At 60.1% G+C, this 14,721-nt stretch overlaps 1 protein-coding gene and 1 long non-coding RNA gene across 2 annotated transcripts in view; one reads left to right on the plus strand and one right to left on the minus strand.

Moving 5' to 3' along the window:
- The window catches only part of CAPN2 (calpain 2), a 49,162-nt gene that overhangs the window by 29,897 nt on the left and 4,544 nt on the right, over positions 1-14,721 (minus strand). Inside the window, exon 2 of the mRNA XM_045860550.1 lies at positions 14,017-14,086. Coding sequence (XP_045716506.1) covers positions 14,017-14,086 — 70 coding nt within the window. The remainder of the gene's footprint in view (positions 1-14,016; positions 14,087-14,721) is intronic.
- Positions 6,054-6,731, plus strand: LOC123832766. The gene is made up of 3 exons (XR_006788109.1): positions 6,054-6,118; positions 6,291-6,430; positions 6,632-6,731. It is a non-coding gene; the product is annotated as an uncharacterized LOC123832766 (long non-coding RNA).

Below are 14,721 nucleotides of genomic sequence, written 5' to 3' on the forward strand. Positions count from 1 at the left end.
CAGTCCTGCCCGTTCTCGCTGAGGCCAGGCCCCCAGTCCTCCTTATCAAGGTGCAAGTCTGCACCCCCCCCCCCAGATGGCTCAGGACCACCCTTCTCTCCTGGACGATGCTGCGGTGACTTGCTCCCAGGCAGGGGACCTGGTCGGACAGGTCTCTGGAGTCCGCTCCCAGCACAGCCGGCCGGGACAGCGCAGCACGAGGCAGACACCGATGCCGCAAACCGCGATGGTTCCCACCGGCTCGAGCTCCAGGAAAGTCCCAGGATGCACCTCCCCTGGAATGCCACCGCGTGGACGGGGTGAAAAAAGACGGACCTGGGTGTGGCCAGCGTTGGCAGAGGGGAGGACGAGAGGGCCACCAGACCCCTCACGGGACTGTCACTGAGCAGCGGGCTCTGAGCCTCCTGCCTTCCTCGGTTGGTGGGTTTTCCAGTTGTTCCGTGTTTGCAGGCCTCTGGGCCAGGTGTAGAGTCTCTTTAGACCTGGTTCCCTGCTGACAACCCCGTTGACTCCATCAATCTCAGGGCCGCCGTCCTGCGGACCTGAGGCCCGGATCGAGTGAGACGCAGGTGAGCACCCAATACCTTCTGGTCGCCGCTCCACGTCTGAGCCCACCCAGAGCTGACCTCGGCGGGCAGGGTCATGGGCTCCCAGGGCCTCTGGCTGCTGGAGGGGTTCGCGCACGGGAGCCCTGGAGGTCAGAGGAAGGCGGGAGCGAGGTCGGGGTATTTCTTCCCCGGCTCCTTGCAGCTCCGCTAGAGCTGTCTGTGTCCCTGGACCGCAGGGCACTGCGCCTTCAAGGTGGCATCTGCACACGGCCCACTGCCGGTTCCAGAATCCCGTTCCACCTGCCTCTGACACACAGATCGGCATCCCCTCCCGGAGGGACTCGGTCATGTCCCCTCATGTGTCGCAGAAGGCTTCCGGCACCGCTGTTCTCTCCGGCAGGGGTGAAGGTCCCCGGCCAGGGTGGTCTGCCCCTCACCGGCCGGTCCGCCTCACAACCAAGGCCAAGGGCACCGTCTGCCTGCAGAGGGGAGGCGCTCACCCACCCTGTTTAAAAAGTGGCCCGCCTTCTTGGCTAGAGAGCATCGTCATCATAAAAACGCCACTTGCTCTTAGGTCAGCCTCTAAATTTAATGCAATCCCAATAAAAATAGCAAGAGGACGGTTTTGAAATTTGGAACTCAGCTGATTCCAAAGTTTATAAATAAGAGACAACCAGGCATGAGGCACAGCTAGAAAAAAATCTTACATTGAAAACACGTAGAAAGCCACAGGGATTAAACTAGGGCAGTACTTGTGCCTGAGGACCCACAGACAATCGGCACAGAACAGAAACAGCTCCGAACGCAGGCGTCAGCAAAGGTAAATTATTCCCAAGTGGAACTGGAACAGCCGAGTAGTCGTCCAGAAAAAAATCAAGTTAGAGCCCATCTTGTCGCCGGGATACATTCTAAATGGGATACTATTTACATGTAAACACTTAACATGACATCTTATATATTATATGTTTTACTATATTTACATATAAGTAGGATACATCTAGACATTTGTATTATTTGCATATTCACTATTTGTGTATGTATTGATATATTTTATTTTTATTTTTTTCATCCTCACCCAAGGATATATGTTCACTGATTTTAGAGAGAGAAGAAAGGGGAGAGAGATACATCGACCAGTTGCCTCCTGTACGTGCCCTGACCTGGGATTGAACCTACAACCTGGGTGTGTGCCCTGACCAGGAGCTCCACCCACGACCTGAGCTTTGGGTGTACGTGCCGACGCTCCAACCAGCTGAGTCACCCGCCCAAGGCGATATCATATATTTTAACGTGCAGGTTCATAAATTTATATTATGACTGTATTATTAATGCAATTATTTCTATAAACCCATAAACATCCTGGAAGAGGACACCAGAGAATTCTACCATAACCTCAGAGTGGAGCTCAGCTACTAAATTGTACTCTGGAAGCCATAAAATTCTTCAAGGATGAATTTAACTACATTAAAGTGTAAAAACACGACCTGGTTAAAAAAGCAAAATCACAACCAGCAAAGTCAAACGAAGAAAACAGTGGAAAACCACCTGCTAGGCAGGTCCCAGACCAAAGGTTATACATAAACCTTTCCAGTTTACAGAGAGGGAAAAGGGAGCGGTCGGGAGAAAAGGGGCGGAGACAGCGGCGGAGTTCGTGGAAAGAAGACACCTTAACGTCTCGCCCATTTTCAAGGTGCTGCCCCTCACTCATCACCAAGGAAGTACAAAGCCAGATGCACTGGGATGTGTTATTTCTCACCTTTCAGACTGTAAAGATCAAAATGTGTACAAAAAAAGGAGAAGAAGAAAACATGGACCCTCTGGGGAGGCCTTGGGGGCGGAGCGTTCTCCCTCCCCGTCCGGAGCGCGGAGTTGGGTGCGTCCCGAAGAGGTTTCGGGAAGGTCCTAGGCCCCCAGTGAGGAGGAGTCTCCGTCCAGCAGACACACTCCCCGCGCCCGAGGCCGCTTCACGCTCGGTGCCTGCCCTCACTGGTTCCACATCCGGCTCCTGTTCCCCTCTCTCCCCGGCCGCAATGTCTCACCTGTTCGCACACCCTTCTGCCTGGGGACAGACAGCAGGAGGAACCAGCAGCAGCCCCACCCTCTGGGTTCCTGGCTGCCCTCTCAGTCCTCTTTGGCTGGGGTGCTCCTCCAGCCCAGCACCTCAGGATGGCCCTTCTTGCACCCCCACTCCCCGCCTGGGCCATGTGCCTGGCATTCTGAGGGTATGCAGAAGCCCTCTCTGCAGGCACTGGGCTGGGAGGAGGCCAGAAAACTGCCAGCTGGGGCCTCTGCCCAATGGGGTGGTGGGGGGCGGGGGTGCAGCTTGGTGGACTGAGAACTCCTTTGGCAGGGTGCAGGCCAGCCTGGGTGCTGAGGGTCCCGAGTGAGCCTGACGCTGACGTGCCCCCTCACTGGGCAGGTCACAGGGCAGAGTGGCCTTTGCTGGCCATGACCCAGCTGCTGGGCACAGGTGCTAGACAGAGGGAAGATGGTGCCACGGACTCCTGGCAGCCATGCTGGGCCCGCCGGACATCCCCAGACCAGAAGGGAGGAGAGAGGGAGGCCTGGCCAGAGATGGGTGGGGCCGAGCCCGGGATTTGCAATCCGAAGACCTGGGTTAGAATCGTGCTCCACCACTAACGACTGCGTGAACTTGGGTACAGCTCTCATTTCCCCCACCCATGTTTCCTCAGCTGTGCAAGGAGAATAAAAGTCACGTAGCCTCAGGAGGCTGTTAGGGTCAGATGGGAGAGGGCAGGTAGGGGTCCGTGGGTGAGCCTCAGAGATCTGGAACCCCGAACCTGTTGGGCTAATTTTGCATGTACGCGAATGTACGGACTCTTCTAGGGAGGAACCAGGGTTCTCTCCCACCCCAAAAGGTTCAGGAACCCTGGAACCGGAACCCCAAGTTCAACGCCTGGCTCTATCCCGGGGCAAACCACTCCCGCTGTGCCTCAGTTTCCTCATACACGAAATGGGTTTAATAGCAGTGAAGTACATCACAGAGTTGAGCGTTAAATGGGAGAAAACAGGTAAAGAGTTGAGAATGGTGCCTCTCAGAGCTGACTGTTTTTATTTCTAGTTTTACAGGGGAGAAGCCTGAGATCCGGAAGCGGTGGTCTGGATTGAGGACGCATTACGTGCCCCGCTGGCCACCTTCGGCAGTCCTGTCCCCAGAGGGTGACAGCTCAGGGTGACAAGGGCTGGGGTGGGGGTTGTCACTGAGGCGGGAATGAGTGGGGAGGGGAGCCACAGAAGGGCCGAGACCTGCTCAGGGCGTAAGGTTCCCCTCCCAACGTCCTGAACCTCAGCAAACTCTCGGACGCAACAGCGAGTGAGCAAAAACGAAGAAGAGTGCTGGTGAGGTCGTAGACACGACAGAAGAGACGCAAAACTCCTGTGAGGCCCCCACCCCAGGCCTGTGGGGACCGCCCCTGGGACTGTGGACGTGCCCCCCCTTTGCTCACCCCAGGGAGGGCCCAGGGTCCCGGGGAGCCGCCCTCCCTGGGGTGAGGCTGGTGTGTGGCCTCTCCTCTGCTGTGTCCTGTGCCGAACTCCAGGCGAGGGGCGCCTTTAAGAGCCAAAGGTCCTCCGTCTGGCCTCCTGCCGCCCCCCGAGTCTGCAGCAGCTGGGAACCACGTTCTCTCCCCGAGAGAACACGTGCCTGGCTGGGAGGTTTGCACTGAATAGGCCCCACTGTTCTGGTGTCTGTGGCAGAGTGTTCACGAGTTAATTTCCTCATTTGCTCCACGACCACTTCGTGACATTCACGCTGGCCCGGCCTCGGCCTCCTGCTGAGATCACTCCAGCCACCCTTGCTCCTGGGCCGCCAGGGACTCCCCTCCAAACCCAAGCTTGCCCCACCCCTTCTGATTTGCTCGGGAGAAGGAGGTTTGATGTGGATTTTGGGGGGCCGAGAAGCACAGCTGCCTCACCTTTCCGGACTTGGGGGGCCTAGGTCTACCTGGACAAAAGGTCCGACTGTCTGCAGCGGCCTCACCACCCCGGCCCCCATGTGGGCGCCCCGGGCACGCACCGCCTCCCCCCACGGGCCCGCCCAGACCCCTCTGAGCAGTTGTGGAGACACTGCCAGGCAGACCTCGTGAACGGCCTCCTTTACGCCCCAGAGCCCGCGCTGAAAAGATAAATTCATGCAGGGCCCTGGCAGTAAATTTCCAGAGCTGTCCCCCCGGGGCCTGGGCGTCCGGTCCTGAAGGTCAGCTCCGCGGTCACCTGGGGCCCCGGCGGGGAGTCGCCTGGGGATGTGGCCGGGTTATGAACACATGCGGTGGCTGGAAGTTTTTCCGAGAGGACAGCGTGATATTTGTCCTGTGCTCGCTCCCTCTCTCCCTCCACGCCCCCTGTGTTTCCTCCACAAACAGAAAAAGGTGCGGCAGAGACGTGCAGACGCTGGGCTTCCGTTCGGCCCCACCTGTCCTGCTGCGGCTTCCTCACGCTCGAGCACAGTGGCCTGTTGACAGCCCAGGTTCTGTGAGCGCAGGGGCCGTGTCACAGCGGAGCACGTGCTCCGTGAAGTAAAACACGTGTGTGTGCACACATGCGCACACACTTGCACACAGCACACAGAACGGGACGCCCCAGGCCAGGCCCCCTCTTCCCAGAAGCCCTCCGGGCCTCAGCACCCCTCACTGTCACCTGTCTCCCTCCCGAGGCCTGACCTGCCTGTGCCGCCAGCAAAAGCCTCCAAGTGCCTGCCCGGGGCTGACTCTGGTGTCCCTGTGTCTCTCTCTGTCTGTCTGCTCTCAGGTCCTGTTTGCTGGCTTCCCCTTCTGCAGCGCCAGCCTGTGCTAGGTCCGGAGAAGAGAGGCCTCCACCCTGAGCCGCTGGTGCGCCAGCCTGGGGACCCTGGGGACAGCCACAGAAACAGGCGATCACAGCAGATGGAGGTGAGCACTAGGCCTCGAGTCCTAGTGGGGTGGACTGCTCAGAGGAGAGCTTGGACCCAGCTAGGGAGGGCGGGGTGGAGGTGGGCTGGGGAGCACTTGCAGGGGGAGGGAAGGTCAAGTGCAGAGTCCCAGAGGGTGGGGGCTGTAGCTCCGGGCAGGATGGGGTGGAGCAGGGGACAGGCGGGTGCAGGGCGCTGGGTGTGTGGGGAGGGCTGAGGCTGGAGACAGGCGGCTGGGCTCCCTCCAGCTCCAGACTCTGAGCCCCCGCCCCTGTCCCGGGAATTTCAGCTGAGGTTCCTCCCCCGCCCCCTTTCGCACACTGAGTGCCTGCACTTTCTGGGAAGAATGACTCCCTTTGGGGCAGCTCTGCCCGGCTCCCTCCACACGGTCCCTCCACCTCTCTCCTTTCATCATCCTGGGGACTCAGGCCCAGCCTTTGGGGGACCCCTCCTCACCCTGCGCCGCCCCCCTCCCGTGTCCTCACGCTGCATCCCAGCTGACCCCTGTGACAGCCGGCGTGACCAACGCTCATGTTTCATTTGTTCACTTAACCGTTCGATTCCACCACCGGGCTGCCCCCTCCCTCCCTGGTGACCACAGGGCCTCTGGCAGCAGTGTCCAGCATGGACTGCAGATGGGCAGGCGCCCAGGGCAGGAGCCCAGGTGAGAGTTAAGGCCTCCCCTGGAGTAAGGGGTGTGTGACAGGTGCGGAAGGGGGCAGGGTGAGGTAAGAAAGACCCGCAGGGAGAGGGCTGGATGGACGTGGGGGTGAGCGGGCAGAGGTGGGAGTCTCATGCATGGAAAGGACTGAGCTTTTCTTTTCTTCTGCCTTAAGTCCCAAGTCTCACTTCTCCTCCTGTCACCCACGGAGCTGACCGGCAGGAAGCAGAGACAGCGGGCTGGCCGGGGCCGGAGCCCCTGGTGCAGGGATGCTTGGTGGGAGAGAGTGTCCCCAGGCTGGCCTGGTTGGCCCAGGTAGCGAGTGCCCCTCTGCCCTTCATACTGGGAGGTCCCCTGGCACACACCCGCCCTGCCACCATGGGCTGGGGTCCCAGCAGGCTCCGCCCCCCCCCCCCCCCCAGCAAAGAGCGAGGAGCCATTATTCAGAGGGAGTCGTGAGCAACGGGGCCTGTGCGCCTTCCGAAACGGTGGCCACAGTATTCCTGGCTCTTCTAGACCCTGGGGCCCAGTGCCGACTGCTTCCCATGGTGGGACAGACCCCGAGAGGCGCCCAGCTGAGCCCAGCCGTGCTTCAGCACCGTGAGAGGGAACAAGAAGGTGATCACTGTGGTCTCCAGCCACGGACTTGGGGGATGGGTGGTCACATACTAGATGCGGGTGCGAGGAGACAGGGACCTCCCTGAAATCTGTGCCCGGCCAGGGCGCCAGCTGCACCTGCCACTCGGGGAGGGGCCAGCAAGAGAGTGGAGCCAGCACGGAGAGGTGGCAATGTCTGGAGGCTGTGCCAGCGCCCTTCTGCGGTCCCCGGGGCACCTGGCATGCCTGTCTGGGAAGCTGATGAGACAGGCAGCTCCCCAGGGGTGTGTCCAGAGGGGGCAGGGTGGCAGTCCCCCCCTTGGCTACAGCAGCAGCAGCAGCAGCAGCAGCAGCTCCTCTCCCACGAGGTCAGCCATCCCAGTAATGTACCCCCTGGCCGGCTGAGGTCAGTGTTGTTGCTCCTTTTCTCAGCCAATGATGTTCACGCCTACGTGTGGCTGTGGTGGGTGTGAGCTTGGCCTCGGGCAGCTCACCTACCAGTTAGCACAGCCACACCCACACAGCCCCACTCCTGGTCCTTATCACCCTCCCCCTCCATCTTATCAGTGGTTTTCCACCGGGCCTTTCTGCTGCCCCCACCCCCACTCCGGGGCCCTGGGGTGATGTCTGTGACCTCTCTGACCATCATGCTTGGGGAGCGGCGGAGCTGGTCTATCTGGGGGACTGAGGCCAGGAATGGGTGCTGCTGCACGACCCGCAGCATGCAGGACACCCCGAAGGGAAGCAGTACCCAGCCCTGAATGTTCGCGGGGCCAAGGTCAAAAACCCTGCTCTGCCTGAAGTCTCGCCTGTCCTGTGTCTCCTTGCTTTAGGGCTTTGTTCCTGTGCCTTCCGTGGGGACACCTAGATAAATGATAGCCAGACCAAGATATCGATGCTGCTTCTGGCTCAGTGTGACCCTTTCTGAGACACTGAGTTTGACAGTCTCTGGCAGACCTGACACTCTGCCCATCTCCCATGGCCCATGGGGCCCAGCAATGGGCCCCCCACCCCCGGGCCACCCGAGTCTCATCTTTGGAAGGGAGGGGACGGAAGCCCTGAGCGGCAAATCGAGGGCCACCCCTGAGAGCTGGTGGGGAGGGGCTTTTCTAGAGGAAATGCACACGCCCAGGCATGTGAGGTGGTGGCGGATGAGTCACACGGGGCCCTCCCTCCCCTGCCTGTTTCACACCTGGCGGCAGCCCAGGGAAAAGTACCCCAAACCGGAACCCCCCTACCTACAGCCACGACACATTTGTATCAGCGGCTGTGGAGGGAGGGGAGAGGCCCCATTGAAATCACAGAAGGCGGGGCCTGCGACCTCTTTCGTGAACCACACACAGAGGGTGTGGCAGGAGCGAAGGAGCCAAACCGTGTGCCCCCTTTCCAGTTCTGGCCCCCCGCTGCTCCAGCATGAGGGGGCCTTAAGGTGGGAAGGGAAGGGGGAGGGAGATGAGGAGGCCGAGGTTCACAGTCACACACCCTGCACTCGGGTGGCAACATCTGGACCCTCAGAAGGGTGTAGCACCAGGCACCTGAGCCCTGCCTCGTCCTCGGCCAGGTGGTGGACCAGGAGGGAGCCACCTGGTGCAGGTTTGGTCTCTGTGCCCCTGCCCGCTGCGGCCGAGGTCCCCAGAGTCACTGCCGGATGTCCGAGCCTTGATCTGCCTGGACTCCTGCAGATGGGACAGCTTCCTGGCAGACACAGCCACATCCACGCCCCTTCCCCGCAATCGGCGGGCATCACAGACAACCCCCCCCCCTCCCCAGGAGAGGAGGGGGCCTGGCCCCGCTGCTGCCTCCCTTCCCCCGAACCCTCACCTCCTTGGAGGGCTGGCGGGAGGGCATCTGTCTTCCTGATTTCCTGGACAGAAGTCTCCCTGCATCTGGGGCAGCAAAGTGCAGGCGACTGCGTTGAGGATGGGCCGACCATGCTGAAAGTGGGGGTGGCCTGAGCCGTCGGAGCTCACAACCATGGCACCCCGTGTGGGGGGTGGGGGGCACAGGGGCTGCAGGCAGGGACCTCAGGAGTGACCACTGGGGACTTGGGAAAGTCTGATCCAGCCCTCTCGTCTCAGCGACAGGCGCCGGAGGCCACCAGGGATGCGGCCTGGCTCCCAGCTCAGGGGGTACCAGAACAAGCCAAAGTCACGGTCTGACCCACAGGTTCACGTGGGGCTCGTGGAACCATGGCCCCCACCCCGGGGCCTGTGGGACAGTGGAGAAGTCTGGGAGGATTCTCGCAGCTTCCGCTCTCTGGGGAAGGGAGGACAGGGACAGCCTGGGAGAGGCGGGCCCTTTAGGCTGTGGATGGGCCCGGAGCCCTGCTGGTGCTGGCTGAGGCCGGGGCAGCCGGGGCAGCGGGTTAGGCCAGGGGTCCGGGGTGAAATGTTAAAGCGAGCGACTCATCCCCGCCCTGCTGATGAGACGGAGGCCCAGCCGGAGAGGAACAGGGCAGCAGCTGCAGGGAAGCCGATCTGAGACAGAACATTCACAACCAGGAGAGAAGCCAGAGGAAATGATGACTCACGGCTGCCCCGCGGGCTCCAGGAGGGTGGGAGGGGCGGCGCTGTGGCGGGGCGGGAAGGCAGGGCTGGGGTGAGTCGAGGCGACTGCTTTTAAGAGAAGAAAATGTATTTACTTTCTCCATCCCACCAGCCAACAAACTATTTTCCAGTCCTCTAAAATAAAACGAGCTTACGTGCACTGTGTTTTACAAAGGGCCCCGCAAAATCCCTGACCGGTGGGTGACCTGCAAAACTGTCAAACTCATCAGAAACGAGGGGCATCGAGGAACCGTGACCGCCCAGCGGAGCCCGAGGAGACGCCCCGAGGACGTGCCCCGCGGGGTCTTGGATGGGATCTCGGCACAGAACAAGGGCGTGAGGCACACACTAAAACAGTCTGAAGAGTCTCGTCCCCGCGCCCGCGGACGGTGCACTCTGATGAGCAAGAGTCCGCACCGGCGCATGCGCAGTGACCAGCACCCCCGCCCCCCCGCGCTGTCGAACGTATGACGTCAGAGGGGAGCAGAGCGGGGGCGGGGGAGGGCGGCCCGGACCCCTATCTCCACGACCAGCTCCCACTGCCCGCACATCTAATCTGTCCTAAAAAGTGAAGTCCATTGACATTTTAACCAGATAGCTATTAGACAAATTAGAGATTTTAAAAAATTATCGTTAAACATCATCGAAATATGCATGTAAGACGTTTTAAAATGTCTCTGTTTAAAACCGAAGAGCGTGTGTGCGTGCGTCTGCCCCTGGGCCTGTATGGCCCCGTGCACTGCCCTCCCCTCCGAGTACCGACAGGCGTGCGTCACCCGAACCCAGGCGCCGGTTTCGCCTCCCCCTTCCCGGCCCTTCGGTTCCCGGAGAGTGAGTTTTTGGAGACCAGGACTTGCTTCCCAGCAGCTCATCTCCTCCTCCCTCCCTCTCCCATCCCCCGCCCTGTACTTCTACGAGGCGGCGAAGGGGCTTTCCACAAAGCTGGGCTCAGTAATGATCGTGCCCCTCGAGTGTGTTCAGGACTCTCCAGGGGGCCTTTGTTGCTCTCACGTTCCCCCCCAGCCCCTAAAGGGACTCTTATCATTAGTCCCATTTCGCAGAAGAGGAGACTGAGGCTCAGAGAGCTTGGCCAACCTGCCCAAAGTCAGCCAGGGTAGTAAGCAAGCGGTGGAGGGGGTGGCAGCCGGAAACTTCCTCAGGTCATGCTTTCCGTGGCCTCTTCCCATGGGTCATGCCTGGCCCCCGCTATCTGCTGAGCTGGGCATGCTCTGGGGGCCCGTGTGACTCCTGGGGGCAGCGTCAGGGCGACCCACCTCTGAGGGGCATTGAAGACATTTGCTAGGTTTCAGCGAATGGGGCCCTGCTGTGTTGACAGCTTTGGCGGAGCTGGCAGCCATGAGCCCCACAGGAGCCTCCGAGGGCGCTATGGGGGCCGTGGGCATGTGGAGGGGGGTGTGGAGCAAACTCAGCATGGCTCAAGTGGAAACCGAAGGTAGGAGAAGCTCAGCAATTTTCTGGACCTCTGGGGGCCTTCCCAGTGGCAATCACCCGTAAGAACAGGTCGGCACCTGCTATTATGGAGCCATATTTAGCGGCAGGGCCAGCCTGGGTCTCCAGCCCTTCCTCCCGAGCGCAGGGTGACTTAGCGGGCTCCGCGGTCTGCAGAGCTGGCGGCTCATTGCCAGAGCTCTGCGAACCAGGTCCGAATTGCTTGGTGAAGCCCCGAATCTTCTGGGGAAGAGGGTGGGAGCTGGGGGTGGACCATGGCCGGCCGCGCCGTGAAGGCCGGAAGGGCGGTGGGAATGTACAAGTTCAAGGGCAGTGCCGCCCAGGCGAGCTGAGTCTCGGGGCAGAAAACGTGGGTGAGGAAACGAATTAGGCTTTGACTATGTCACCTCCACGTTATCTCGTCACGGCCTTGGGGCAACTGGAGCGAGTCCGGGGTTACGAAAAAAAGGGCTCAGAGAGGCTCACAATCAGACCAGGGTCCTTTCTGCAGGTGCTTTTAGCTGTGTGGCCTGTTGGGACGGTCGTGTGAGCCGATGGAGTGAAAATGCTGCACACGTGGCACACTGGTGTGCGGGCGGCAGGTGTGTGGCTGTCGTTCCGTGTGTGCGGCCGGAGTGAACTCGCGGGGCTCTGACCCCCCAGCACAAGGTCCACACTCAGCGTCAGACACAAGGGGTGATGCTGGGTTGCTCAGCGCCACACTCGGGGGATCTTTGAGGCCACCTTGTCAGGTACATCTTAGAAGGGGTGGAGGGTTCAAGGGGTCACTGCCCACAGTCTCCCACCCATGGGCAGAGCCTCGGCAGACAGGGGTCACAGCCAAGGCCCCTGGGCCCCATGCTCCTGGGCCCTCAGGACTGGGCGTTGGTCACCACCCGTCAGTAACAGCCCTGTCTCCAGGCATTAGAATCAGGGAGGGAGCTCAGCCAACTCCACTCCACAGCCTGTAATCCGACCAGGCCCTCTGCAGCAAGGTGTCCAACCCGAAGCCCGCAGGCCACATGCGGCCCAACGCAAAATCGTAAGTTTGCTTGAAACCTTTTTTGCTCATCAGTTTCCGGCAGTGTTTGTGTATTGAATGGGTGGCCCAAGACAACGCTTCTTCTTCCGGTGTGGCCCGGAGATACCGAAAGGTTGGGCACCCTGCTAAAAGGAAACGCCAAGAGAACAAGGGCCAGCCTGGTGTGAAGAGACCTCAGGAATGACCGAGAAGCTTCCAGAAGACTGACCTATTTGAGTTGGTGCCCCTCATGGGGAATTTTACCCAGGAATCTAAGCTCGTCCGCAAATGGCCCGGCAGTGTTTAAACAGGACTTAACTCCTGTATTTGTTACTCTCAACTTGGCCCTTAAGAGGTCATTCCATTAGAAGTAGCCCTTTGGTCCAGGTGTGGAATTTAGCCCAGGTGGAATCCAGTCCGGGTGTGAAGCCCCCCCACCCCTCGGGGAGGTCAAAGGCAACACCAGCTTCCAGCCCAGCGAGCCTCTAAATCTGCTGGTTAAGTAGATTTTCCAGGAGCACACACCGTAGGTGCCCAAGGACCCCAAGCTTCCGTCACGAGTGGGTTGAAAAGATGGGAGATGGAGGTGCGTGTTTTCTCAGGTAAGAATGTGCTCTGGCATCTCAGGAATTTGCTCAGAGGCTTTGCCCGTCCAGCCCTGGGTCACGCACGGGTCACGGCTTAGGGAGGGGGTCACAGGTCTTCCTGAGTGGCATCTCCTCAGGGTGCCCGTCCTGATGACTCACGCAGTTGCTCAGGACTGGAGACTTTTCCAGGGCCCCCCTGGCCCCGCCTGTGGAATCCAGCTTGGGAGTTACCCACGCCGGCCCGCAGTCAGACTGTCTGCGTGTGCCGCCCAGGCCCCCACCTCCGCCGCGGGAGGACCTTAAACGGGTCACTCTCGGGAGCCCGGCGTCCTCACCTGGAAAGTGGGAATGCAGTTGACCTTTGAATAACTCAGGGGTCAGGGACACCGACCTCTGCATAGTTAAAAATCTGTGTATAGCTTTGACCGCTCCCAAGACTTAACTACGAATAGTCTGCTGTTGACCGGAAGCCTTACCGATAACATAGTGGATTAAACACATATTTCGTCTGTCATACATGTTATATACTGTATTCTCACAATCAAGCTAGAGAAAATCAAGAGGAAGAGAAGCTACATTTACAGCACTGTACGTATTTACTGGAAAAAAAAAATCCGTGCATAAGTAGACCCAACCAGGTCGAACCCGTGTCATTCAGGGTCAACGGCAATGACGCGACCGTAGAGATTTTGCTACCGCGGCTCAGTCTCTGGCACGCGGTTTATACCCTGCAACTATTAGCTGTTATTGTTCTGAGCATCAGAACCTCCCGGAGGGCCAGCGAAGGAGGTGCATACAAGTCAAGACGGTCGACTCCGTTACTGACGGACTAGTTTGAGGAGGGAGCTGACCTGGTCGGCGGGGAGCAAGGGTTTGATTTATCCGATCAGACGGGATGCTTCGGTGATCATGGGGAGTATTGACTGAGTCGGAAAAAATGGAGGGTGGATTCTACGAGACTCTTAAGTAGCGGTCCCAGGTCTTGTTGGAGGCGTCTTCCCAGAAGCCCGGGGAGCTCTCTGCCCAGCGCGGAGGCCGCAGGCCCCCATCTCCGCAGACCGGAGGGCGTCAGCCGGAGATCGGAGCTCGGCCTCACAGAGCGGTGGCAGGCCCTCGAGAGACAGCTCCCACCGTGACTCTCGCTTAAAACGAGCACCCCACCTGCCTTCGCTGTAGTGCATGCTGCACCCCGCTGTTGTGGCGCCGCGGTGACCTGTCTTTCTTGCAAATACCGAGAACGCTGATACGGCCACCTCCTCTCAACAGCGAGCACGCAGGGGGGCTGCCCCTTCCTCCACACTGAGTCCCCGTGCCTGTTCCTGAGCCCCAGAGGGACTTGGGTGTATCCTCCCACCCAGCCCTCAGCCCCCACCTGCCTGACTATTGCGTGGGCCATCACTCAGACCGGCCCCAGGAGGTGCGGAGACCACAGGTGGCCCTCTGCCGTCCCCCAGCGGGAGTGTCTCTGCAACCTCAACAACTAGCCCAGTGCAGGGGACACAGGTGGCCCCATGCACGTTTGTGCAAATTGTGTGCCCCAGCACGAGGCCCCCAGGGGACAAGAAATTCCAGAAGCTTCTGGAAATGGCCAAGCTGGTGGGGGAGGGGGAGAAGCCACCGATCACCCCTCACCCCTGCTGCCCACTGCCGTGCAGACAAGACCCCGTGGCCTGCTGTGCAGGCCGTCACCCTGTCACTCACCCAGGGCTCCTTGGCAGATGTCGGTGCGCGTGGCTCCTCCGACAATAAATTGGGGGTCACCGCAGATCTCCTGGGAACGAGAGCCACAAAGTACCGTCAGCCCGCCGGGCACGTGCTTTTGTGGTTGAGACGCCTCCGTTCCCATCAGGGACGTTGCACCCCCTGTCCCCCACCCTCCCCTCTGGGGCAAGCTTGGCAGGTACGGTTAGACCGCCACGAGGTCCCTTCCTCACCCCTACTTTGTGGGTCCCCAGGGGTGCTGGGGGGCACTCCTGGCCGAGAAGGAGAGGCTTGCCCAAGGCTCCACATGGCCCAGAACCTGCGTCCTCATGCTGGTTCCTCGGGCCACATCAGCATCGAGTCCAGCCTCCTCTGTGGGGCGGTGAGCTTGTCCACACGCCGGAGCTGCCCGAGCTGCGCGCTGGCCCCTCTCCTCTGTCCCTGCACGTCAGCTGCTTGGCTTGCCTACAATTCCTCCCTCTCCCATCCTCTTCTCTCCTTTTGTACATCTCCCTGTATTTCAGGACTCAGCGCCACCTCCTCCACGAAGCCCTCCTTCACAGCCCAGGCAGCTGTTGTCGCTCATCCCCGTGATTTGGGGTCTGGAGCACTTATACTCCGCAACTGAGCTTTCGCCTGCGCACTGTCTGGTGCTGCCGAGGGGGCCTTCCTCAGTCTCCCTGGCACTCACTCGCGTCTTGAGGG

The sequence above is a fragment of the Phyllostomus hastatus genome, unplaced genomic scaffold (genome assembly GCF_019186645.2).
Source record: "Phyllostomus hastatus isolate PE091 unplaced genomic scaffold, TTU_PhHast_1.1 phas_contig_148, whole genome shotgun sequence".
In the NCBI taxonomy this organism is placed as follows: Eukaryota; Metazoa; Chordata; class Mammalia; order Chiroptera; family Phyllostomidae; genus Phyllostomus; species Phyllostomus hastatus.